The sequence below is a fragment of the Caretta caretta genome, chromosome 14, assembly GCF_965140235.1.
Source record: "Caretta caretta isolate rCarCar2 chromosome 14, rCarCar1.hap1, whole genome shotgun sequence".
Classification (NCBI taxonomy): Eukaryota; Metazoa; Chordata; order Testudines; family Cheloniidae; genus Caretta; species Caretta caretta.
This window is the reverse complement of record NC_134219.1, coordinates 45,635,796-45,659,344: the sequence shown is the minus strand read 5'-3', so window position 1 is coordinate 45,659,344 and position 23,549 is coordinate 45,635,796. Positions and strand designations below refer to the sequence as shown.

The following is a 23,549-nucleotide window of genomic DNA, read 5'->3' as shown; positions in this document are numbered from 1 at the left end:
GGGCTGTCTCTCTAGGAACCCAGGGAAGGGAACCAGAAGGTGCAGTCTCTCGAACAGACCACCAGGGGGTGGTGGTGTATTAAAAATCACTCCAGGTGTTGAAAGAACAGGAGGACTTGTGGCACCTTAAAGACTAACAAATTTATTTGAGCATAAGCTTTCGTGAGCTACAGCTCACTCCATCGGAAGCATGCTCAAATAAATTTGTTAGTCTCTAAGGTGCCACAAGTCCTCCTTTTTGGGGATACAGACTAACACGGCTGCTACTCTGAAACCTGTCCAGGTGATGAGAGACCCTACCAAAACAAACTAGTGTCCTTCCCAGGGCTACTGGGTGAGCCTAGAATAATGAGCAACCCCCAGTACGCCTGAGAGACCCTACAATAACAAACTGGTCAGCACAGCAGCACCAGTGTTTGTTAGTTACCCTACAACAACAAATCAGCAAACACCCACAGGAAACCCTACAATAACCAACCTTCCTGCACTGCCCTTGTGAATGCAAGGGGCTCCACAATCACACACTGCTGTGTGTTGTCCCAGTACTCGCCAGCTGCCCTGCAATAACAAACTGGCCCACCCAGCCCCAGAGGGGAGGAGACCCTACAATAATAACCCCCTGGGAACTCAGGTTGGGAGAGCCTAGTTCTGGAGGGGGATTGGAGAGGGATTAAGTGGTGCTGGATGGGTCAGGGCTGGGAGTGTCGGGGGGAGCCCAGACTGGAGCCAGCATCTTGACCTGAACAAGGATGCACCCCCAATCTTCTGCAATCCTGCACCCCCCAAGCCCTGACAACCCAAATTCTGCCCCCCAAAAGCCCCTATCTGGTGGGGAGGGATAGCTTAGTGGTTTGAGCATTGGCCTGCTAAATCCAGGGTTGTGAGTTCTATCCTTGAGGGGGTCATTTAGGGATCTGGGGCAACTATGGGGGATTGGTCCTGCTCTGAGCAGGGGGTTGGACTAGATGACCTCCTGAGGCCCCTTCCAACCCTGATATTCTATGATTCTATTATTCTAATCTGTACCCCTAGATCCACAGAGAAATTGCTTGAAATCCCCTGGGTGCTTAGAGGTTCTGGGGATCAAGCCAAAATCCTCAAATCATTGTGTGTCCCCCCCGATAGCCCCATGCAAATAGGGGGACATCCCCAGATCAAAAACTGCCCCCTGTGCCTCTAGAGAGCCTAGGAGCTCCTCACAAAGAACACCCCCATCCCAGCCCCACCCCCTGATCCCCCCAATCCACACAACCTCCCCATCCCAGCCCCACCCCCTGATCCCCCCAACCCATACACCTTCCCCACCCCAGACCCACCCCCTGATCCCCCCGCCTCACACACCCTCTCCCATCCCAGCCCGATCCTCCACCCACACACCCTCCCCCAGCCCCACCCCCTGATCCCCCCATCTCACAGACCCTCCCCATCCCTGACCCCTCCATCGCACACACCCTTCCCCATCCCAGACCCACCCCCTGTTCCCCCCACTCCACACACCCTCCCCTCCCCGAAAGCCCCCTCCTCATTGACCCCACCCCTTCCCCCAGACTCCCTCAATGCCCCCCTCTCCTGAGAGCCCGCCCCCAACCCCATAACCTCCCCCTTCCCCCATCTGTCCAGATCCGACCCTCCCCCCAACACACACACTCCAACCCCCCCAACTCTGCTACCAAAGCCCCTCCCCTCGCATTGTGTCCTCGTCCCCTTCTGTTTATACACAAAGACACCCCCCACAGCTTCCCCCCCTGCCCCTCCTCCACCCCCCCCGCCCCGCCGCATCTCACTCCTCTCCCAGGCTTTGGGGGGATGAGCCAGGCGGGGATTACGGCTCTGCGGACGGCTCAGCGGCTGGGCCAGCAGCGATTTCTCCCTAGGGCCCCGCTGCCTCCTGCCAGCGCTTCCCCCGCCCCGGCCCCCCAAGCGGGGCTGCGGATCGGCCCCCCACCCCCCCCAAGGGAAGGCTCGGAGGAGGGCGCCACCAGACTGGGGGAGGGGAGCCGCATGGGGCCGTGAGAAGCCGCCGCTGAGAGCCGGGAAATTCCCCTGGACGCCTGGGTCCCTCCGAGGTGTCGATCTCATACACCCCCCCACACACACATTGTGATCCTTGCCCGAATGCCGGGGTCCCACTGATCCCCCCCACCCCTCCAATACGCTGACAATAGGAGCCTGCGAGCTCCTTGCCTGGACGCCTGGGTCCTACCGAGATTTCTACCCCCATCCCCCGCAATCTGACGCTGACAATAGGAGTCTGAGATCTCTTTGCCCGGACGCCTGGGTCCCCACTGCGCTGGATCGTCGCTGACAAAAGGAGGTTTGGAACCTTCCCCTCCCCCGCACGCCTCGCCCGGACGCCTGGGTTCTGAGGAGCCCGCAGAGAATTAGAACCCTCCCGCGCCGAAAGGAGCCGCCTTTTCGCCGCCCGGACGCCTGGGTTCCGCTACTTTCCCCCGGGGTAATTATTCTACCCCTTCTCTCTCTCCCTCTCCATGCTGATTGACAGGCTTCATTCCAGCCCCCTCCCCCATCCGGACGCCTGGGTCCCATTGCCCAGCTTGCCTGAGCCATCGAGGTTTGGAGTCCAGGGTAATTTCCACCCACCCCCACCAAAAAGTTCCCCCCTCCCCCGACACACCCGTCTGTGCCCGGACACCTGGGTTCCTCTGAGCCATCAAGATTTGAGCTCTCTCTGGGGTAATATATATCTCTTCCCTCCAAGATTTACACTCCCTTGCTCAGACCCCTGGGTTCCATTGTCCACCAAACCTAAGCCATCCTCCCGGACTCCTGGGTTTCCCCCCGGACTCCTGGGTTCCACCCTCCACCCGGTTTGAGCCATCCCCCCACCGCCCCCCATCCCCTGGACTCCTGGGTTCCCTCCCCCACACCCGGACGCCTGGGTTCCATTGCCCACCCAGGTTGTCCCTTCCCCCTCCCCGGACTCCTGGGTTCCATGGGGGTCCAGGATTCCCAGCCGCGTGCGGGGCTGTCAGCCCGGCGGGTGGGGCGAGCAGTGCCCGCCCCCTCCGGAAATCGCCAGGCTGACACAGGCGGAACTTTGGGGATTTTTTTCATCTTTTCCTTTTTTTTTTCTTTCTTTCTCTTCCTCCAGAGCAGGGGCGGGGGAGAGCAGGGAGCCCCTTGATTCCCCTGCCGGCTCCGCTATCCCTCCTTCCCTGCCTCTCCCGCCTCCCCAGCTCTCTCTCTATCCCTCCTTTCTCCCACTTCCTCGTTTCTTCTTTCCTCAGACCCCTCTATCCTTCTTCCATTCTTTCTCTATCCTTGCTTCCCACTAGTCCTCGTTCCCTGACTCTCTATCCCTCCCTTCCTCCGGCCTTACCTTCCTCCGGCCTTACCTTCCTCCTCGTAAACTATTCCTTCATTTCTGCCCCTTTTTCTCTCTCCTCCTCCTCTTAAACTCTCCTTCCTTCCCTGACACTCTCTCTATCCCTCCCTTTCATCCTCTTAAACTCTCCTTCCATTCCCCCTCTTCTTCCATCCCTCCTTCCCTGACACTTTCTCTATCCCTCCCTTTCATCCTCTTAAACTCTCCCTCCATTCCCCCTCTTCTTCCATCCCTCCTTCCCTGACACTTTCTCTATCCCTCCCTTTCATCCTCTTAAACTCTCCCTCCATTCCCCCTCTTCTTCCATCCCTCCTTCCCTGACACTTTCTCTATCCCTCCCTTTCATCCTCTCAAACTATCATCTATTCCACCTCTCCCTCCATCTCTCCTTCCCTGCCCCCCTCTCTCTCCCTTCCCCCCATCCCCACTTCCCTCCCTGCCCCCCACAGCCCCGGGGCGAGGATGGCGTCGGCTCAGGCACCGGCCCTGCCGGAGTGGAAGCTGCAGCTGCTGGAGAGGAAGCGGAAGGAAGAGGAAGAGGCGCGACGTAGAGAGCGGGAGCAGCAGGACCGCATGGCCAAGATGCCAGCCTGGAAGCGGGAGATCATCGAACGCCGCCGCGCCAAGCAGGGCTCCGGCGCCTCTTTCTCGGACCCGGAGGGCGGTGGCGGCGGAGCAGGGCCCCCCTCAGCTGTGGTGGGGCTGCCCAGCTCCGGGATGGGCCAGGAGGAGAGCGCCGTGCTGCAGGAGAAGATTGGCCCGGTGCACCAGAATCCCTTCATCCAGCTGGAGAAGCGGCGCAAGGAGACGGCGGCGCCGGAGGCCGAGCCGGCTGGTGCCAAGGCCAAGCAGTTGATGGAGCTGTACAGCCAGCGCCCCGGGGTGAGGACCCTACGGGCCGACAACGTCATCATCATTGAGTCGGTGCCGGGAGCGGCGCCGCCGGGGGCCGAGCGGCGGGCCGAGGCCAAATCCGGCAGCGTGGAGTCCCTGAACGAGCTGCTGGCCCAGCGCGGCGGGAGCGTGACCGAGATCCGGGCCGGCGAAGTCTTCATTGTCAAATCGGCCCTCAGCCGCAGCGTGGAAGACCTCAACTCCTTCGGCCAAAGCCACGGCGAGGCCGATTGCCAGCTGGGGCTCCCGGAGCAACGCCGCGGGCGTGTCAGCAAGTTGCTAAGCCGCTTCGGCCAGGAGGACCCACCCCCGCACCCACTCAGGTCCCTCAGCACCGAGAACCTCGCCGATGGCTCCTACGAACGCCCCCTGGCGGCAAGGAAACCACCCGGCTCGGCCCAGCGCCGTAGTGGCACACCCAGCCCTCCCCGCGACCTGCCGGGCCTGGCCCCCTCGCCACCTCCCTTTACCGTGGCTTCCTACCGCAGCCAATTTGAAGCCAGGTCCGAGGCCTGGCCAGAGAGCCCTCCGAGGCGTTCCCCCACCGGCAAAGCGTGGGGCAGGGAGGCCGCCTCACCAGAGAGGGGAGCCAGGCTTGACGGTGGCAGCCCTGGCCTGGTGGTGCCGGGCCCTCGGAGCAGGGAGGCCAATTCACCGGACAGGGGAGCCTGGCACTGTGGAAACACATTGGCCATGGTGCCAGGGCCTCAAGGCACGGAGGCCGCCTCACCAGAAAGGGGAACTAGGGGTGATGGCAATGCCATGGCACCAGGACCGCGAGGCAGAGAAGCCGCCTCACCGGAGAGGGGAGCCAGGCTTGGCGGCGGTGCGTTGGCCGTGGGGCTGGGCCTACAAGCCAGAGAAGCCGCCTCACCGGAGAGGGGAGCCAGGCTTGGCGGCAGTGCGTTGGCCGTGGGATCGGGCCTACAAGCCAGAGAAGCCGCCTCACCGGAGAGGGGAGCCAGGCTTGGCAGCGGTGCGTTGGTGGTGGGGCTGGGCCTACAAGCCAGAGAAGCCGCCTCACCGGAGAGGCGTGACGGTGCTGGCGACGGCTCGGGTGCGGTGATACCGGGCCCACCGGGCAGAGAGGTCGCCTCTCCAGACAGTGGGGGTAGGGCAGACAACGGAGACGCCTCATCCTCAGGCCCACCTGCCGACACCATCTTGGATGCCGAGGCCCAGGCCAAAGCCGTGGCCAGCCTGCGTCTGCACTCGCGCAACTCCTTCGTGGTGATGCCGCGCCGGGCGGCCGCCTCCCCTCCCCCAGACCCCGGTGAGGCTCGGCAGGAAACCAGCACTTCTCCTCCAAAGGCTGCCGCTGCTCCGGCCTCCACTTCCTCCTCCTCCTCCCCTAGCCGCGAGCAGCTTCCCCTCCCGGCCAGCACCGAGGAGCCGGCCGAGGGGGAGGCCATGAGGCGCGGGGGCCGGGGGCCCCGGGAGCTGGGGGGCCCCTCTGCCCTGCCCCACCCGGCCGTGCAGCGCCGGAGTGGCAACACCATCACCATCAATCCCCGCAAGGCGCCGGCGCCGGCCGTGGAGAACGGCGTGGAGGGCGAGGGGGGCCCCGCGGCGCCCGAGAAGGCGGCTGGCGCGCCACTGAAGAAGCGCTACCCGACGGCGGAGGAGATCCAGGTGATCGGGGGCTACCTGTCCCTGTCGAAATCCTGCCTGGCCAAGAACGACCCCCACCGCAAAAAGGTACCAGCGCACTCCTCACTCCCTCCTTCGCTCGCTCTCTGGCGTTCCTCCTTTCCCCCGCTCTCTTTTGTTTTCTCTGCTTCGTGCTCTCGCTTTTCACTCTCCCGCCTCTCAGCGTTTTTATCCGTTCTTTCGCTCTTTCTTTCCTTCCCTCCCTTTCGTTCGCTCCCGCTCTCGGCTGTTTCATTCTTTCCCGGCCTCAGCGTCTCTCACTCTTTCCCTTTTTACTCTTTCTTTGTTTTGCTCTCCTTCATTCCTCCTCTTTCTTTCTCCCTCCTCTGCTCAGTCCTTCACCCTTTTCCACATTCTCTCTTCCTTTTGCTTCTCTCCCGCTTTTCCCTCCCTCTTTTCATCCCTCCTTCTCTCCTCCCCTCATTCTTTCTCCTCCTCCTTCAGGTGCCTAACACAGGGCTCAACGTGGGGACGCCAACCCCAGCCGTGGGGCTGTTAGCCATGGTTGACCTCTGCCCTCCCGCCCGGGCCCAGCTCCCATTGGGCAGCGTCTCTGGCCCTCGTGGGCCAGGGATATAGGGCACGTGGTGGAGGCCGGGGTTGTCATGGGAGCCACAAGGATGTGGTCCAGGAACGTCCCCACCCTGTTCTCATGGTGCTAGAGCAGGAAAGGCGGGGGACGGACTGTGGAAATAGGGTGGTTGATTCCAATTCCTCCAGGTTTGGCTGGGAGCCGGCGCCCCCTAGAGGGGAAAGGCCCCATATCCCATTCCCCACCCCTCTGAGCCAGCCAGTTCCTTTTGGAGTAACCTGGCTTGAGTTTGTAGCTGGTTTATGGGGGGTGGAGGGGCAGGATATGGGACCGTTCCCCTATAGGGGATGCCAGCTTCAATCTGGCCCCAGGGCAGGGGCACTGGCTGGCTTGGGGAGGGAGTGTAATGGGATATGGGGCCCTTCCCATCTGGGGCACTGGCTCTGATCTGGCCTCAGTGGGGGATTGGCTGGCTCAGGGGTATGGGGAATGGCTCACAGGGCCTCTCCCCTCTAGAGACGCCGATCTAGCCCCACTCTGTCACTCCCATTCCACAGCCCCAATGTGAAATGAGTTTGTTCGGCCCCAGGCCACTTCCCTGTTGGCCCAAAGTCTCTGGCAGCCTCAGTAGAGAGGCTGAGGGCTGGATGGGCCTCGAAGCCCCCTCTTTCCCTCTCACCGGGGATCCCTGCCAGTGCCAGGCTAGGGACACAGTGGCAGGGGCCAGGTGGGGAGGGGGCACCGGGAGGGAATGGGGTGATCCACAAAAGCCTTTTCACACATGTGACCCGTGCCGGGGTCTGGGGTTGCCCCTGGCCAGATGCACACAGTGGCTGGTCTGTTCTTTGCCTCATAAGGGGATCATTTAGCAGGGACAGTCGCTAGGCAAGAGGCATCCCTGGCTAAACTTTGTGGCTGAACGTCAACAGCATGCAGCCAGAGTCTCTCTGCCCAGCCTCCGGGCACTAAAAATGCCCCCGGTGATATGAATGTGTGCCCGGGGGGCAGACCCACTAGCACTGGCTACAGAACCCAAGGAGGCAGCTGGAAAAATCTTTCTACCGAGTAATGTTCATTAAAGAAAAAAACTTGAGGATCCTGGAGTAACTGCTTTGAAGTACTAGAGTATTTGAGAGGAACCGATCACAATACCATCTTGAACTGGTATTATATAGTAAATAAATATAGTATGTGAGTAATATGGGGTCTAGTGTAATAATATCATACAGTAAAAATACTAGAGTAATGGGCCATAATACCGTTAGACTGCTCAAAATTACTACAGACTATAGTGTACTTGAGCGTAACAGGGAACTACTTTTAAATTGCTCTAGTATTATATAGTAAATATGGTAACATTTTAGAGTAAGAGGCTATAGCACTGTTGGATTAGCAGCTCAAACATACTGCAGACTATTAGAGTACTCGAGAGTAACGGATCAAAATACAATTACATTACTCTGGTATTCTATAGTGAATACGTTAAATACCAAAGCAAGGGGCTATAATAACGTTAGATGCACCATTGCGCAAAGACACTGCAAACTACTAGACTGCTCGAGAATAATAACATCACACTACTCTTAAATTGCTGCAGCATTGCTCAAAATTACTTCAAAAACACTGGAGTACTTTGGAGTAACAGGTTGCTAAATCACCATATTATATAGTAAATACAATAAAGGGCAAGAGTATTCTACAGTGATAAGCTGTATGACTCTTCAATGGCTGCAGTATTGCTCAAATTACTACAGAGTGCTATAGTAACATCACAGTGTTGTTAAATTGCTGTGGAGTTACTCAACATTACTGCAAAGTACTAGTGTATTCCAGAGTAACAGATGACGATACCGCTAAATTACTTTGGTGTTCCATAGTAAATACAGTAAAATACTAGAGTAATAATGGTACTGTTAAATTACTATAGCATTGCATTAAATCACTTGTAAAAGCAACAGTGTCATTGTAGCCAGGTCAGTCCCAGGATATTAGAGGGACAAGGTGGATGAGGTAATATCTGGTATTGGACTAATTTGTCTCTCTCACCAACAGAAGTTGGTCCAATAAAATATATTACCTCCCCCACCTTACCTCTGTAAAGCACCAGGGTATTCTAGATTAACAGACGGTTAAATTACTGCAGTAATGTCCCAAATTACTGCAAAGAGCTAGCATATCCTACAGGGCTATGTCAAGATACTGTTAAAATACTGCAGTATTCTATAGTAAGTGATTTCGAATTTTATGGTGTCCCAGTGAATAGATCAAAATACTGTTACATTTTTTCAGTGTTGCATAGCAATTACTTTAAAAAATACTTTGAAGTACTGAAAGGGTGGGAAAGTAATGGATCTCAATACTGTTAAAATACTACAGTGTTGTATGGTAAGTACTCATGAATACTGAGACTAATTTTAGTGTAGTCTACAGTATCAGATCACAGTAGTATTAAACTACTACAGTACTCTCTATGGTAATGCTTGCCAGATAAATACAGCTTTGCTCTAAAGTAGTCAATATACTTTTTAAAAATAGGATCCTATTTTAGCTAGTCAGTCTGTATATCATCCATCTGCCTGTGCTCATGTCTCTCACTTTCTCTGTCTTTCTCTCTCTTGAATCCACATACACAACTGTCTATCCATCTAATCACCATATGCATCTGTCTATCCATCTCTCTAATGCATCCATCCATCCCCTATGGGCATCATCCAATCCCCATAAATCCCCCTCCATCCATCCAGTCCCTATACATCCCCCCCCCGCCCATCCAGTCCCCATGTCACCCATCTCTCTACCTCATCCCATATGTGTTTGTTTCTTTATCTAACTCCCGATCTTTCCCCTTTTAGGAGCAATGGCAAAGACTCATTGCACAAACCTACATGCTCTAGGGGTAGGTGCCCCCATGGTGACCAAGCCAAGATAACCCCCTCCTACTTGCTCACTCCCATGCCACCATTTGCCTTGGCCCTTTAATGCTCTAGTCTAGCGCCCCCTGATGCTGGTCTGCTCTAGAATCCTGGGCTCCATTTCCTATGCTGACTTCGACAGAGCGACCTCCATTTACAGGGGCTGGGCCTCATTGTTTATGGCTCCAGCATCCTGTCGTGCTGCAGCAGGGACTGTTACTCCAGAATACAAGTGGGGAGTGTTACTCTAGAATGCTGTCGTGGTTTTCACTCCAGACTATTGTGATCAGCCATGACCCTGCAATGGAGCCCAGTGCTGGCACTTGCAGCACCAGGGCCTTATCTGTAGCTCTAGAATACTCTGGCGACAGTTGTTCTAGAACACTCTGGGGCTTAATATTACTCTAGAAGTGTGTGGTGACTGACGCTCCAGAATACCCAGTGGCTAATTACTCGACAAAACAGGGCTGGAACACAGCGATGATCGCTACTCCAGCAGTAACAACTGTTCTTGAACACAGGCTGTGATTACTAGAAGACAGCTGCACGTGCCGCTCTAGAATGCATTGGCGGTAATTGTTGGTCTAGAATGCAGGGCCTGTTGCTCTAAATCAGAGTGGAAGCTCTAGAACATGGGACAAGGCAGCTGAGCACTCGAGAACGCACTATGTGTCAGCCTGGCGTGCAGCGGAGGAGGGGGGTTGCTCTAGAATGCATTGAACAGACAGCAAGTTGCATCTTCAGAGCGTGTGGTGGGGTCAGGCTGCCTCTCTAGAATGCCACTGATGTCACCGTGGAAAGATGTGGAGAGGGCTCTATAACGTAGTGGCTGTTGCTCTAGAAAGCTTTGGAGGTGTCTGGTCCTGTAGAACACACGGGAAGGATGGCAGCCTGCATGAGAGGGGCGGGCTGTTGCTCTGGAATATAGTGGAGGGCACTATTTCTCTGCCATGCGGTGATTGGGCAGAGAGTTGAAGCTCTGGAACAGGGTTACAAGACCTGGCACACGGGAGTGCAGTGAGAAGGCTTGTTGCTCTGACAGGCAGTGAAAGGGAGGTGTTGAAGCTCTGGAAGATGAGGTTGGGGATGGCACTCTAGAACACAGGCATTCGAACTCGGAGACAGCGGAGAGGCCTGTCACTCTGAAAGGGTGTGGAGGGAGGTGAGCTGAAGATCTAGAACACGGGGCCGGGGGCGGTCGCTCTAGAACGCAGAGGTGGGGGTGTGAGCTGAAGCTCTAGAACATGGGGTTGTGGAGAGGCCTGTGGCTCTAGCACGCAGCAAAGGGGGTTAGTTGCAGCTCCAGAACATGGGGCTGCGGGGGCCCTGCCACTCTAGAACGCAGCAGGGGCGCCTGTTGCTCTAGGACCTTCCAACATCTGTACCGAGTCGGGTCAGTTCGCCTTCCCCAGGACAAGCACCCTCTGCCCCAGGCCCGGCGCCGTCCTTCTGCGCGGTCCTTTCGTGACCCCCTCGAGGGCAGATTCCTGCTCCGGTTTTTCATCACAAACGGACCTTTCACCACAAACAGCTCTTTATCTTCCAGAGGGTCTGGAGCAGCCGGGTGGCTGGGATCTCCGCCCGGCTTATCCCTCCCACGCAGGCAGCGGCCCTTCTGCCCGGAGAGATGGGGCCAGCTTGCTTGCTTGCTTTGTCCCTCCCTCCTTCGCGCTCTACCCTGGGGCTGAGCCCTCACTCCACCCAGCAGAGGAAGCCCTGCTGACATCAGCTGCTGAGGGCCATGCACTCAGCTTCTGCCTCCCTTCACCCTGACCTGTGGAGACCTGGGGTGGGGGCAGGGTGACCACTAGGGCTAGCAGCTCAGAGACTGGCCATGGGGCTCCCTCCAGCCGCGAGAGAGAAAGACTAAGTCCAACCAGCTCAGCTAGGCTAAGGGGGGATGTGGTGATACATCTCTGATGGGGGAGAGGGCAGGCTTAGAGGGTTGTGATGGGGAGGATTGGGGGGTATCCCCAGCTCTGAGAGGGGCATGGGGTCTAGTGGGTTACAGCAGGGGGGGCTGGGAGCCAGGACTCCTGGGTTCTGTCCCCAGTCCTGAGAAGGGAGGGGTGGGTCTAGTGGATTGAGGTGGGTGGGGCTGGGAGCCAGGACTCCTGGGTTCTGTCTGCAGCTCTGGGAGAGCAATGGGGTCTAGTGGGTTACAGCAGCAGGGTCTGGGAGCCAGGACTCCTGGGTTCTGACCCCAGTTCTGAGAGGGGAGGGGGGGTGTCTAGTGTATTGAGGTGGGGTGGGGCTGGGAGCCAGGACTCCTGGGTTCTGTTTCTGGCTGTGGGAGGGGAGTGGGGTCTAGTGGGTGGAGCTGAACTGAAGGACAGTAAGAGATTTCAATTCATTGTATATAAATCAGACATAAATCTATCTATCTGTTTATCTATCTATCCAACCCCTTCTCTCCCACAATATTCCTCTCTCCATCCAACTGTGCTTGCTATCTGTGCTCTCTTTCTTCCCTGGACTGCACCTCCCCCATCCCCAATAGCTCATTCAGGACCATAGCTCCTGCCACCCCCTGTTCCCCATTCTCATGGGGGCCCGTAGCCCTGGTGGTCCACTGGTCAATGACTGGGCTCAGGCCTGGTGACATGAGCCTTGTTCCTCACCCCACGCTGGGGAGTCTGGGGTGGCTCTTGTCTAGGCCCCAGGGCCTTGCCTGCCTCTCCGAATCCCTTTGTCCTTCCCCGGCGTGCTCCTGCAAACTGCCGAGAGCCAGGAGCAGGGGCATGGGGTGAGTGTGCAGGGGATGCCAGGGCTGGGATCCCTCCCTACTGAGCTCAGAACTGGAGAGTCACTCAGACAGGGCTCCGGGGCACATTCTCATTTGGGCATCATCTCCCTGCCCTCCTACAGCCTCTTCTGCCTGCTGAAATGCAGCTGCCTCTGGTGAGGGAGGGACGCTTCCCGAGCAGTTAAAGCAGGGGGAGGATGGCAAGCAGGACTCCTGGGTTCTATCCCCAGCCCTGGGAGGGGAGCGGGGTCTAGAGGGTTAGAACACTAGGATCTGGGATGTCAGGAACTCCTGGGTTTGATCCCTGGCTCTGGGAGGGGAGTAGGAGTTGAGTGGGTTAGAGCAGGGGGGCTGGGAGTCAGGACTCCTGGGTTCTAGCCCCGGCTCTGGGAGAGGAGCGCAAGACACAAAGAGAGAGAGAAAGAAAAAGCGAGCGGGAGCCTGAGAGGAAGACATAGGCCCCCAGAGGCTGTGCACGTGAGAGAGACAGCCGCAGACAGACTATCTGTGTGTTTGGGGGAAAGGGGAAGCCGCTGTCGGTGCAGAAGGACCCAGGGAGCAGGTCTGTGCTGGGTCTCAGACCAGCCCTACAGCCCTAGGCTCACCCAAGCCAGAGCAACCCCTGCAGCCTCCAGGACGCTGGATCACGGGTGGCGGGTTAGGGAAAGGAATGGGTGTGGAGGGGTAAAAGTGGGAGAAGGAAGGAGTATGAATGGGCAAGGGATGGCGTGGGGAAGGAAGGGGTGTAAAGGGGTGGGGTGAAAGGGGGCAGGCAGGGTGTGGTGGGGGAGGGGTGAAAGGGGCAAGCAGGGTGTGATGGGGGAGGGGGCCGGCTCCCATTGGCAGAAGCCACCCGGCAGGTTTTTCCAGAGGAAGTCATTAAAAGCACTGAGGTCAGCGTTGACGAGGTTGCCATGGTCACTGTAGATGTGGGGGGGCACTTTAACCCTTCATCTCCCCCAGAGCTGATGCGCCTATAATCCCACCCCAAGGCTTCCCAGGAGCGGCTGCTGGTGCCCTCACACCCCTAGCCTCAGCTCCTGGCCCAGAGCCACACGCCCTGCATGGATCTTGGCTTCATTTCGCCCTTGTAATCATGGACGTCTGGCTCCAGGGAAAAAGAAAAGGAGGACTTGTGGCACCTTAGAGACTAACCAATTTATTTGAGCATGAGCTTTCGTGAGCTGCAGCTCACTTCATCGGATGCATCAAATAAATTGGTTAGTCTCTAAGGTGCCACAAGTCCTCCTTTTCTTTTTGCGAAAACAGACTAACACGGCTGCTACTCTGAAATCTGGCTCCAGGGACTGAGGCACGGGGCCTTTCCCCTCTAGGGGGCGCCGGCTCCCATCTGGCCCCAGGGGGCGGGGACTGACCCAGGGGGCCTTTCCCCTCTAGGGGGCGCTGGTTCTGGAGTTGATCATTCCTGTCTGGATGCAGCAAATATTTCGATCTCAGCCCAACCCCCAGCAGGGCATGCGCCCCCATCCCAACCTGCCCCTCCCCAGTGCTGGCAGCCTCAGCAGGGAAACCGAGGGCTGAACGGGCCCCAGAGCCCCAACTCCCCTCTGCCCCCTAGAGAGGATCCCTGCAGGGGCAGGGCTGCGGCCCATGGGCAGGGAACAAGGTGTGTTTGCATGGTGGGAGCTTAACTGGGCTGCCCCGCACTCGCTGTGGGCATTACCCAGAGGCCCCTGGGGCTGCCAGTCCTGCCCCGTCTTCCCGCAGTGCTGCAGCCTTGTCGAAAACAGGAAGTGGGGAACGTGTGGGAACGTGTGGGACGGAAAAGGGCGGGGAGATTGAGGCCTGTGTCAGCCAAAGCCTCGGGCAGCTTGCACCCGCTCAGGAAGTGGTTAGTGCTGTGCAGAGCGAAAGCAGCAGCTGGTGGGGGCAGGGCTGGGTTGGAGTCAGGACTCCTGGGTCCCATCCCCAGTTTTGGGAGGAGAGTGGGGTCTAGTGGTTAGAGCTCGGTGCGGGGGCGGGGAGCTGGGAGTCAGGACTCCTGGGTCCCATCCCCAGCTTTGCCATCAACCCTTTCTTGTGCCTGAGTCGTCCCACCTCCCCACCCACCAAACACATGTGATTAACCCTTTCCCACCCACTTTGACACCTTATGAACCAGGCCAGAACAGGATAAAGGGCACTCGGTGGATATTATGGGATAAGCAAAGAACTGTGGAGCCGCAAATCCAGCCCTTCAGGCCGCCCCACAGTGCCGTGAGCCCGGCCTGCGTTAATGCCATTTGGTATAAGAGCTTTAGAGGCGATTCCCCAAATAGCCCCTCTCTTATCTGAGCTAATTCCGATCTGGCCAGGGCCCAAAGGTCCTGCCTGGGCTATTGAGGGACAGAAACAGCGCCCAGCCTGCCTCTCCAATTGGAACCGGTGCCCCCTAGAGGGGGAAGGCCCCATTGCCTGTTCCCCATGCCCCTGAGCCAGCCAGATGCCCCAAATCAGGGCCAGCTCCCCTTAGCGGGCTGGGAGCTGTCAGCAGAGAAGCGGAGAATGGCTTGAGGACTCCTGGATTTAGGGGACTATCACCAAGGGAGACAAGAGGGACTCCTACACACCCCACCCACTCAATAGAGATTGGGGTGGGGGTGATTGGAACGGATGATGAAGGGGTAAATATGGCTCCCCCACGTGGGAATAACAGGGGGTGGGAATCCAGTCAGGGATCCCTACCCACAATCACTCCAGCGCCACCTAAGGCAGGCTGGGGTTGCTTAGCCCTTCGTTTACTGCAGGTCTCTGAGCGGGACAGGTCTGCAGGCTGGACTGGTGTTCTGGCCGGGGCGGGTGGGGGGGAGTTCTGTTTCTAGCCCTGAAGTGGGACTTGGGGCCCCTGGTTTCTATTCCTCGCTTGGCCACTGGCCTGGTGGGTTGCACTCAGCTAGTCCTTCGTTTCTCTGTGTCTTGGGTACAGCTGGGGATGGATAGATAGAGAGATCTATAGATAGATCTCGTGATGGGTGGATGGAGCCAAGGATAGGGAAATAGAGAGAGATATGAGAATGGATAGATGAGTGGATGGGTTGAGCTGAGAATAGATAGATAGATAGATCTGAGGATGGATGCACAGGTAGATCTGGTGATGAAGGGATGGATATGTATATGCAGCTGAGGATGGAGAGATAGAAAGAGCTTGCCATGGATGGATGGATAAAGCCGAAGATGATCTGACAATGGATAGATGGATAGAGCTAATGATGGAAGGATGGACAGAACTATGGATGCATAGAGGGACGCTTGGATATAGATAGTGTGGCCAGGCATCTAGCTGGTGTGTTTTGCCATCTATTCTCCCCAGCAGGCCAGGCAGTCTCTCTCTGGCAAGGCAGTCCCTGGGCTGTCGTCTGTGCTCCACAGAGACATTGAGGGATCTGGTCAGGGAAAGGATACCGGACCTTCTCCAACACTGCACTTCACAGGGTCCGGAGCTCAGGAGAGCCCGTGGGATAGTGCCCTGGGCTTCAGGCTACAGCTCCAAGGGGCCACCAAGAGTCCAGCCTATCCATCTATCCTTCCTCAGCTCTCAGGCAGAGAGAAAGGGCTGTGAGGAAAGCAACAGGGAGGTCTGGATGGTAGGGGATGGGGGCAGCCAGGGGTGAAGGTTCCTCCAGACAAGTGATCTGGAGAAAGCATTGGAGATGCCACTGGATCTAGAGCGTTGGTGGCCTGGAGGGTCGGTGGGCCATATCTGGATATTCATGGCCATTTCTGGAAGGTTGTTGGCCCAGGCTGGAGATAGATTGCCATTTCTGGAGGGCTGTGGGATCCAGTCAGCAGGGACAGGGGCCATGTCTAAAGGGTCTTGGGTCCTGTCTGGAGATTCATGGCCGTTTCTGGAGGGCCGTGGGCCCAGTCTGAAAGGTTGTGAGCCCGGTGTGGAGATTTGAGGCCATTTCTGGAGGGTCATAGCTCAGCCTGGAGGGCCGTGGCCTTGGGGGGGTGTCTGTAGATATGGGGTTCGGTTTCTGCTCCCCCCTTCAGGGCTCTGGGGGCAGGGGGGAGAGCAGGCACGCTGATGGAGGTAGTGCTGGACGCCGGAGCGGAGTTGGGAGGCTCTTGGCCCAGCTGTGCGGAGTTGGACGGCAGCTGGATTCCCGGCCTCCCCTCCCCCTCCTGGCCAAACCAGGCCTGTTCACTCCTTATTTAGGAGCCAGGCAGCGGAGCGAGTGACTCAGGCACATTCCAGAGCTGGGGGGGGGACGGGAGGGGTGGGGCCCGGCAGCTGTGGGGGGTGGGGCAGGGAGAGAGAATGGGGGAGCGTGAGAGAGACTAAGGAGGAGAGATGAAGCCAGAGGGTGGGGAGGGAAAGGGCGGGATGTGAGAGTCACAAGGGAGGAGCCGCAGAAAGATGCAGAGAGACATATTTCATTTCTCCTTTTTCTCACTCCCTTCTTTCTCCTCTCTTTCTCTCGCTGACTGTCTTTTTCATTCCATCGCCCAGTCTCTCCCCTCTCTTTCCCTTCATTTCTCCTGCTCCTCCTCGACCTCTTCCATCTTGTCAGTCTCTGTAGGACTCTGGCATGTTCCCCTCCCTCCTCTATTCTCTCATTCTGTTCTTTCTTCGACCTGTCCTGTTCATCAATTCCTCACCCCTGTTTCCTCTCTTCTTTTTCCTGTTTCATTCCCCTGTTCCTTCCTCTCACAGATTTTCTCCTTCTGTTCTTTTCTTGGATCCTGCCTGTTCTGTCCTTCATTCCTCTTTTCCTCCTGTCTCATTCCCCTCTTCCTTTCTCTACCTCCCTCCCTGACTTCCTCCTTCTCTTTTCTTTGCCCTTCCACCCCCTTTAGTCACACATTCCCTCTCTCCGCCTCCTCTGCTTCTCTCTCTTCCACTCCCCAGTTTTCTCCTTCTGTTCTTCTTCTCTGTCAGGACTTTCCTCTCCTCCCCTCCGCCATGGTCTCACTCCCTCTTTTCCTCCCATGCCACTGTCACTCCCTTCCTGGATTTCCAGGTTCCTGTCTTTCCCATGCAATCTTTCATCTCCCCTCTCACATTGCCTTCTTTTCCATGCTGGTGTTTCCCCTCTCAGCCTGGCCCTGGCCTTCCACTTGCCTCTCTACCTCTCCTCTGGACCTTCTTCCATCCCTCACTACCTCCAATGAGCATCCATGAAGCTATTATGGCCCTGATCCTCACCCTCAATTTCCCCAGACCGGCCTCGTGACCCCTCTTCCCCCTCCCCCCCCAGCTCGTTAATAGACTTCAAGTTAATTGCGATTAGCGGGGGATTAATTCCCATGGGAACCAATTCGGGAACAGATAAGATCAAAGATACACCCCCCCCATGTCACCAAACAGAGTGGGGGAGGGGCTAAAACTAGAATCATGCTAAGCAAGAGGGGTTGGGGCTGGGCTGGACTGGGACACCGCTGGAAGTTGGGATGGGGCTGTCGGTGCTGCCCCCAATACCCCAGTGCGGCCCTAGGGGGCGCTGTCCTGCGGGGAGCAGGATGAGGGCTCAGTAGGTGGCACTGTTGCTGGTGCTCACCCCAATACCCGAGGGCGGCACTAGGGGGCGCTGTGCCACTTCTGGATTGCATAGAACATGGCAGCCCTGATCAGGCCCAGTCATTAAATCTCCCCTGGCACTTTCCTCCCGAGTTGGGGCGTGAACCCCAGTGTCCTGGCCAGATCCCCCCACAACCCATGTCCAGTCTGCCTTCCTGAAATCCCCTGCCCCGTGGTTACAACTGGACACAGGATTCCCCTTCGCCTCCCCCTCTATGCCGCTGTGTGGCTGTTCCCCTGCTGCCCCACCCCAGAGGTGGGTGCATCCCACTGTTGTATGCAGGGCTCCCCCTCCCATCTCTGCCTGGCCCCTGCTCCTTCCTCTGTGCTATTTGTGGCCCAGCCTAGCTGCAGGTCAAGGTAGATGCTCTTGCCCTTGGGGAATCATCTTTCTCTGCAGGAGGGATATCTAATCTCATTTCCTGCAGGGTTTATCTCCTGCCAGGGCTTCTGCTCTGTGCCCAGCTGGGGTGCGGGCGGGGGCAGATTCCTGGCTGCCCTCCACCAGAGGCTTAGCCAAAGTGGGACTGCCATGGCCACACTGTCCTCAGAGGGTCCCCAGAGAGCTTCTGCCTGGGAGGACTGTTGTTATTATAGGGTCTCTTGGCATTATTTGGACTGCATGCTGTGGTATGTTATTGTAGAGCTTCTTGGCATTACCTGCCTGGGCTGCGTGCTGTGGTTTGTTATTGTAGGGTCTCTTGGCATTATTTGGACTGCGTGCTGTGGTTTGTTATTGTAGGGCTTCTTGGCATTACCTGCCTGGACTGCATGCTGTGCTTTGTTATTGTAGGGTCTCTTGACGTTTCTTGGACTGCATGCTGTGGTTTGTTATTGTAGGGTCTCTTGGCAGTGGGGATATGTGCACGTTGGTTTGTTATTTTAGGGCCTCTAGTAAGTAATGGGGGTGCATGCAGTGGTTTATTATTGTAGAGTCTCTTGTAGTTGCTAAGACTGTGTGTGGAGGTTTATTATTGCAAGGTCTTTTAGCACTGGGGATATGAACACAGATTTGTTATCGTAAGGCATCGAGTCAGCAGTGGGAATAGGCATGCAGTGTTGTTACAGGGTCTCTCGTCAGGGTTCAGGCTATGTGTCGCTGGTTGTTATTATAGGTTCTTTTGGTATGGAAGATGCACATACTGTTTTGTTATTGTAGGGTCTCAGGTCAGCACTGGGGATGCAGACAGTGGTTTGACATTGCAGAGTCTCAGCTGTAGGGCTGTGTGCCACGGTTTCTTACTGTAGGGTCTTTCAGCCCTGGGGATAGGCACAGGGGTTACTGAAGAGTTTTTGAGTGGGCGCTGGGACCCAGCACACTAATCATGATTTTAGGGTCTCTCATGTGCTCTGGGGAGCCATCCACTGGTTTGTTATTGTAGGGTCTCTTTGTGCTGTGGACTCATCCACTGGTGCAGGATCTAAGACCCTGGGCACTGATAAGTTATTGTAGAGTCACGCTTAAATGGGGGGCGGGGACGTAAAGCTAATCCAGTGTGGCAGGGGGCGGAGGCGGGATACAGGGCTAGATGGGCCCATTGGTCTGATCCTTCTGCCCCTTCCCCTGCAGTTGAAGATCTCGTTCAGTGAGAGCCAGCTGGAGCGCACCTTCCAGTACCCATCCGAGGGGTCCCTGCTGGAGGAGTTTGGGCCCCCTGAGGAGTCGGACGTGCTGGCCTCTGCCAGCCCCCACGGGGAGGATGACGAGGAAGAGGAGGAGCTGCTGCTTCTCCATCGCGGCCTGCCGGGTGTGCTCAGGACCAAATCCCTCATCGTGGGTGAGTCCCGGCGAGCAGTAGGGGGCGCTGTGCTTCAGGAAGCGGGGTGTGGGTCTCAGTAGAGGGTGCGCTCCCCTGGCAGTCAGCACTGGCCCCAATACCCCACTGCAGCACTAGGGGGCGCTGTGCTGCAGGGAGCAGAGTTGGAGGTTCAGCAGGGGGTGCTCTCCCCTGGCAGTCAGTGCTGGCCCCAATGCCCCGGTGCAGCACTAGGGGGCGCTATGCTGCAGGGAGCGGCTTGGGTGATGATGAAACATTCTGGGAAAGTGATTATGAAACAGCTGCTGCCAGGTCCCCACCCGTGGGAAAACCTCTTGCTTTGCCAGCCATGGGCATTGGGGCTCCATCTAGTGGCCAGATGGGGGAAGCTCAAGGGTGTCGGCCCACTGGCCTCCAGCAAGCCCTGGCACAGATGCATCCTGCCCTTTCCAATTGAGACGGCTCTTGCCAATTGCTCCCTACCCCGGCCCCCACTGTCCCCCCCGCCCCCGCAGGAAGGCCAGGCACATGCCCTTCCCCCTCCTCCAACATCCATCAGGCACTGCTGCTATGCTTACAACACCCAGCTCGGGGGGTGGGGGTTGGGGGGGGTCTAGTGGGTTAGAGCAGGGGGCCTGGGAGCCAGGACTGCTGGGTTCTGTTCCCCTGTCTGTCCCTGCTGGGTTTCCCCCTCTCCCGTTCCCTACTCATTTTCCCCTTCTCTTTCTTCTGGCAGATGAATCCTGCAGGCGGTAACCCCGCAGAACCCCCACTCATGGTGGGGAGCCGGGGCGGGTGCAGAAGGTGCCCTGCCATGACTGGGTCCCGACTGGCCCCTTCTGTTTCGTCTTCCAGTAAAATCCCAGCAAGAACAAGGACTGGAGGGAGCTCGGCTCCAGTTTCCCTGGCTGTGCCTAGGCTAGAGCAGCCACCCTCCCATTTGACTGCTCCCCTAAGGTCCAGAGAGCCTTCAGGAACAAACCCACTGCAGCCAGCAGGGGGCGCTCTGCACCACCTGGACTGTGCTGGGAGAGCCCATTCCCACTGCAGCCAGCAGGGGATGCTCTGCACCACATGGACTTTGCTGGGAGAGCCCATTTCCACTGGGGGCACTCTGCACCAGGTGGACTTTGCTGGGAGAGCCCATTCTCACCGCAGCCCGCGGGGGGTCTCTCTGAACCATGTGGACTGTGCTGGGAGAGCCCATTCCCACTGCAGCCAGCGAGGGGCGCTCTAAACCCCGTGGACTTTGTTGCCACCAAGAGGTCACCTGGTCTACCTTCAGCCAAAGGTTAAAGGTCACATCCCCTCCCGAAGATGGGTATGGATGGGATAATTATGGGTGGGAGGTGGCAAAGAAAACCAACCCCCCACCATACACACATGCATTTTTTGTAACTCTTGAATCCTTTTTCTAGGGGGCATCATCCAGAAGGGAGAACTTCTGTTTTCCAATTTTTACTTCCTAATAATGCTGCCAGGGTGGTCAGAGTTAAGGGGATTGTAGTTTAGGAGGGGGTGGGGGTGGGGTTTATTGGGGAAGGGAGGGGAGGGGTCACTTTGTTACTTGATAGGGTCCAGTCATAATTGCAGAGGAGCGGATCACTATCGGAGGGCGGGGCAATCTGTGACTGGGGTGGAGCCAGTTGAGAATGGGGCGAAGCCAGTCAGTATTTGGAGAGTGGGGCAAATTGCTACTTTGCAGGGGTGGGTGGGCCATTTGCAAGTGTTCTGGAGCTAGTTACAGATGGGACCATTTTTATGTACTTCAGGCAGGACTAGTTGTGTTTGGTGGGGAGTGGGGCAGTAGGCGGTTTGGGGGTGGGAGGTGGAGCCAATCAGGAATTGGGGAGGGACCAGCTGTGACTGGAGATGGGGGGAGGAGGTGACTGAAGTGGAGGGCGGGTCAACGGTGTGACTTCCTGTTTTAGCCATCCCACTTCCTGTGTAGGTGGAGCAATTTCACCATCTTTTATGGGTGGGGGAGGGGGGTCGTGCCATTCAGAGCCTCTGATGGGCAGGCGTGGGAATGGAGGGACAGTGGAATTGGATGTGTGGGGACAAGAATGAGGATGGAGGGAACGAGGAATGGGATGAGTGCGGAGGGTGGGGCACAGATGGATGGATGAGCTCCTCCTCTGTGAGTTTAGTTCGTTCTCGTTATTATTAATTCATTTTCCTTTGCACTGGGGGGAGCAGCCGCATCCTCACCCGGGAACAAGGGTGCGAGTGAATGAACAAGTGCGGCAGGCTCCTCCCCCTGCCCAGGGAGCAGGGGCAGACGTGTGGTCACAGGGGAGTGGGGTTCAATGAGGCATCAGCCCCCCCACACACGCCCATTTAACTCCCACCCTGCTCTGAGCAGGAGGTACTGATGCTGCGTCTGAGCTCTGGCAGGGGGAGGGAGGCTGCATCCGGCCAGTTCCAATAGTGTTTTTTTATATATATTATAATAATAAAACAGATGTTGCACGTGAAGCCGCCCTCCTGTCGTCTATGGCCCACGCAGTCTGGGATGGGTGGGTGCTGCCAGGACCTGGCTCCCACGCACCCCCTGGGAATGAGGTGTGGGCGCTGCCAGGACCTCCCATGCACCCCTTGGGGATGAGGGTTGGCACTGTCAGGTCCTGTGTGCCCCCTGGTGGTGGCAGCTCTGCCCTGTGGGCGCCCTAACTCCCATTCCCCATCTTGCTCCCCCTTGTGGTGAGGCATTGAGGATGCAGGAGCCCCCGCTCTTGTCTGGCCTGCTCACCCTCAGCGGTCAGAGCTCTGAACTATGGAAGACGATGTATCCCCCACACCCCCAGTGATGTGGGTGTTGCTCTGCCTCCCATTCCATGTCTCCCTGACTCCCAGCTGTCAGAGCTCTGCACTGCAGTGCTGCAGCCCCAGGGCTGAAATCCCTGCTAGTGTTGCAAAGATCAAATCCTCCAAGGCCAGTCAACCCTTCCACCCTCTCTACAGCGACCCATCAAAGAACAGCACTGAGACGGGCCTATGGTGAGAATGAATGTTCGCTGGCCGCCGGGGTTAAGCTGGAGACAATGAAATAACAGGTGGGAAGTTAACTCATACGCCTGGAAATACAGATATGAGCCAGGTCTGTAAAAACTGTGAAGATCCTACTTTGGAAGGCAACTCACACACTGTTAAATAGGGTACGGAGCCAGTTAGGGAGACAGTTTGTATGCCTGGAAACATGGTAAAGTGCCTACTAAAGAATGTGACTAACAGGCCTAGAAATAGGGTTGACTCATGGCCGGAAATAAGGTAAAGAATCAGATAGGGAGCTGATTTGTCTGTATATCTGGTAAAAAGCCTAGTCAGGAAGTTGATTCATATGCTAGTAAATACAGTACAATATCAGCTGAGGAGCCAGCTCATAGGTTTGTAACTGTGGTAACAGTAAGGAGGGAAGCAGGAAACTGACTCATACGCAGTTAATTATGTTAAAGAGCCGAATCATGGATGTGGCAGATACACATCTAGTTATAGTAAGGAACCAAAATAGGGCAGCAGCTCATAATTGTAATAATGTTGGCTTGTGCAAGGGTGGTTGGTTGGGGTAAAGAGCTTAATGAGAGGTGGCACGTCTGTAGGTATAATTACAGTGAGGGCCTGAGTACAGCTGCAGCTCATAAAACAATTAAGAAGGAAAACAGAACCAGGGCTGCTGCTCTTGTACAGGTTATATGGTGCAGACCATAGACTGGAGTTGTGGCTCATAAGCTGGCGGTTATAGTGAAGAGCCAAGGTGAGGGTGCAGCCTACACCAGAATTATGGTACAGGTCCCAATAGGAGCTGAGGCTCATAAACCAGTAATTATGGTAGAGGATTGACTCAAAGCCCTTGGTGCTGTTGCATGGACCCTGGTGCAAACCCCATTCTGGATGTAATCTGTTCTTTGTTAATTATGGTACAGATCCATGCTAGAGCCCATACATTGTTACTTATGGTACAGACCTGAATTGGTGCTGCAGCTTATATTACAGTAATTACAGTGAAGACCAAAATTGCACCTGTGGATCATAGATTGCTAATTATAGTACCTTCCTAGCTTGGGTTTGTGACTCATATACCTGCACTTATGGTAAAGACCTGGATTCTCTGTGCAGTGCCTCCCCACCAAATTACTATGAGGACCCAAATTGGGCTGTGCTCATGGCTGCAGCTGGTATGATGGTAATTAT

The 23,549-nt window shown here is 56.5% G+C and overlaps 1 protein-coding gene across 1 annotated transcript; it reads left to right on the top strand.

Annotated features, from left to right (window-relative positions):
* The first annotated feature begins 1,782 nt into the window (after positions 1-1,782).
* Positions 1,783-21,836, top strand: PPP1R18 (protein phosphatase 1 regulatory subunit 18). Its single transcript, XM_048818441.2, has 4 exons — positions 1,783-2,455; positions 3,113-5,938; positions 19,172-19,379; positions 20,095-21,836. The coding sequence occupies exons 2-4, from the start codon at positions 3,809-3,811 to the stop codon at positions 20,112-20,114; spliced, it is 2,358 nt and encodes a 785-aa protein (XP_048674398.2). The 5' UTR covers positions 1,783-2,455; positions 3,113-3,808; the 3' UTR covers positions 20,115-21,836.
* The last annotated feature ends 1,713 nt before the right edge of the window (positions 21,837-23,549 follow it).

What these genes read in the sequence shown, in the direction of transcription:
- PPP1R18 (XM_048818441.2), top strand. Translation starts at nt 3,809, where the DNA reads ATGGCGTCGGCTCAGGCACCGGCCCTGCCGGAGTGGAAGCTGCAGCTG. An exon ending in ACGACCCCCACCGCAAAAAG is followed by an intron (nt 5,939 to 19,171) that starts GTACCAGCGCAC and finishes CTTCCCCTGCAG; the next exon opens with TTGAAGATCTCGTTCAGTGA. An exon ending in GACCAAATCCCTCATCGTGG is followed by an intron (nt 19,380 to 20,094) that starts GTGAGTCCCGGC and finishes TTCTTCTGGCAG; the next exon opens with ATGAATCCTGCAGGCGGTAA.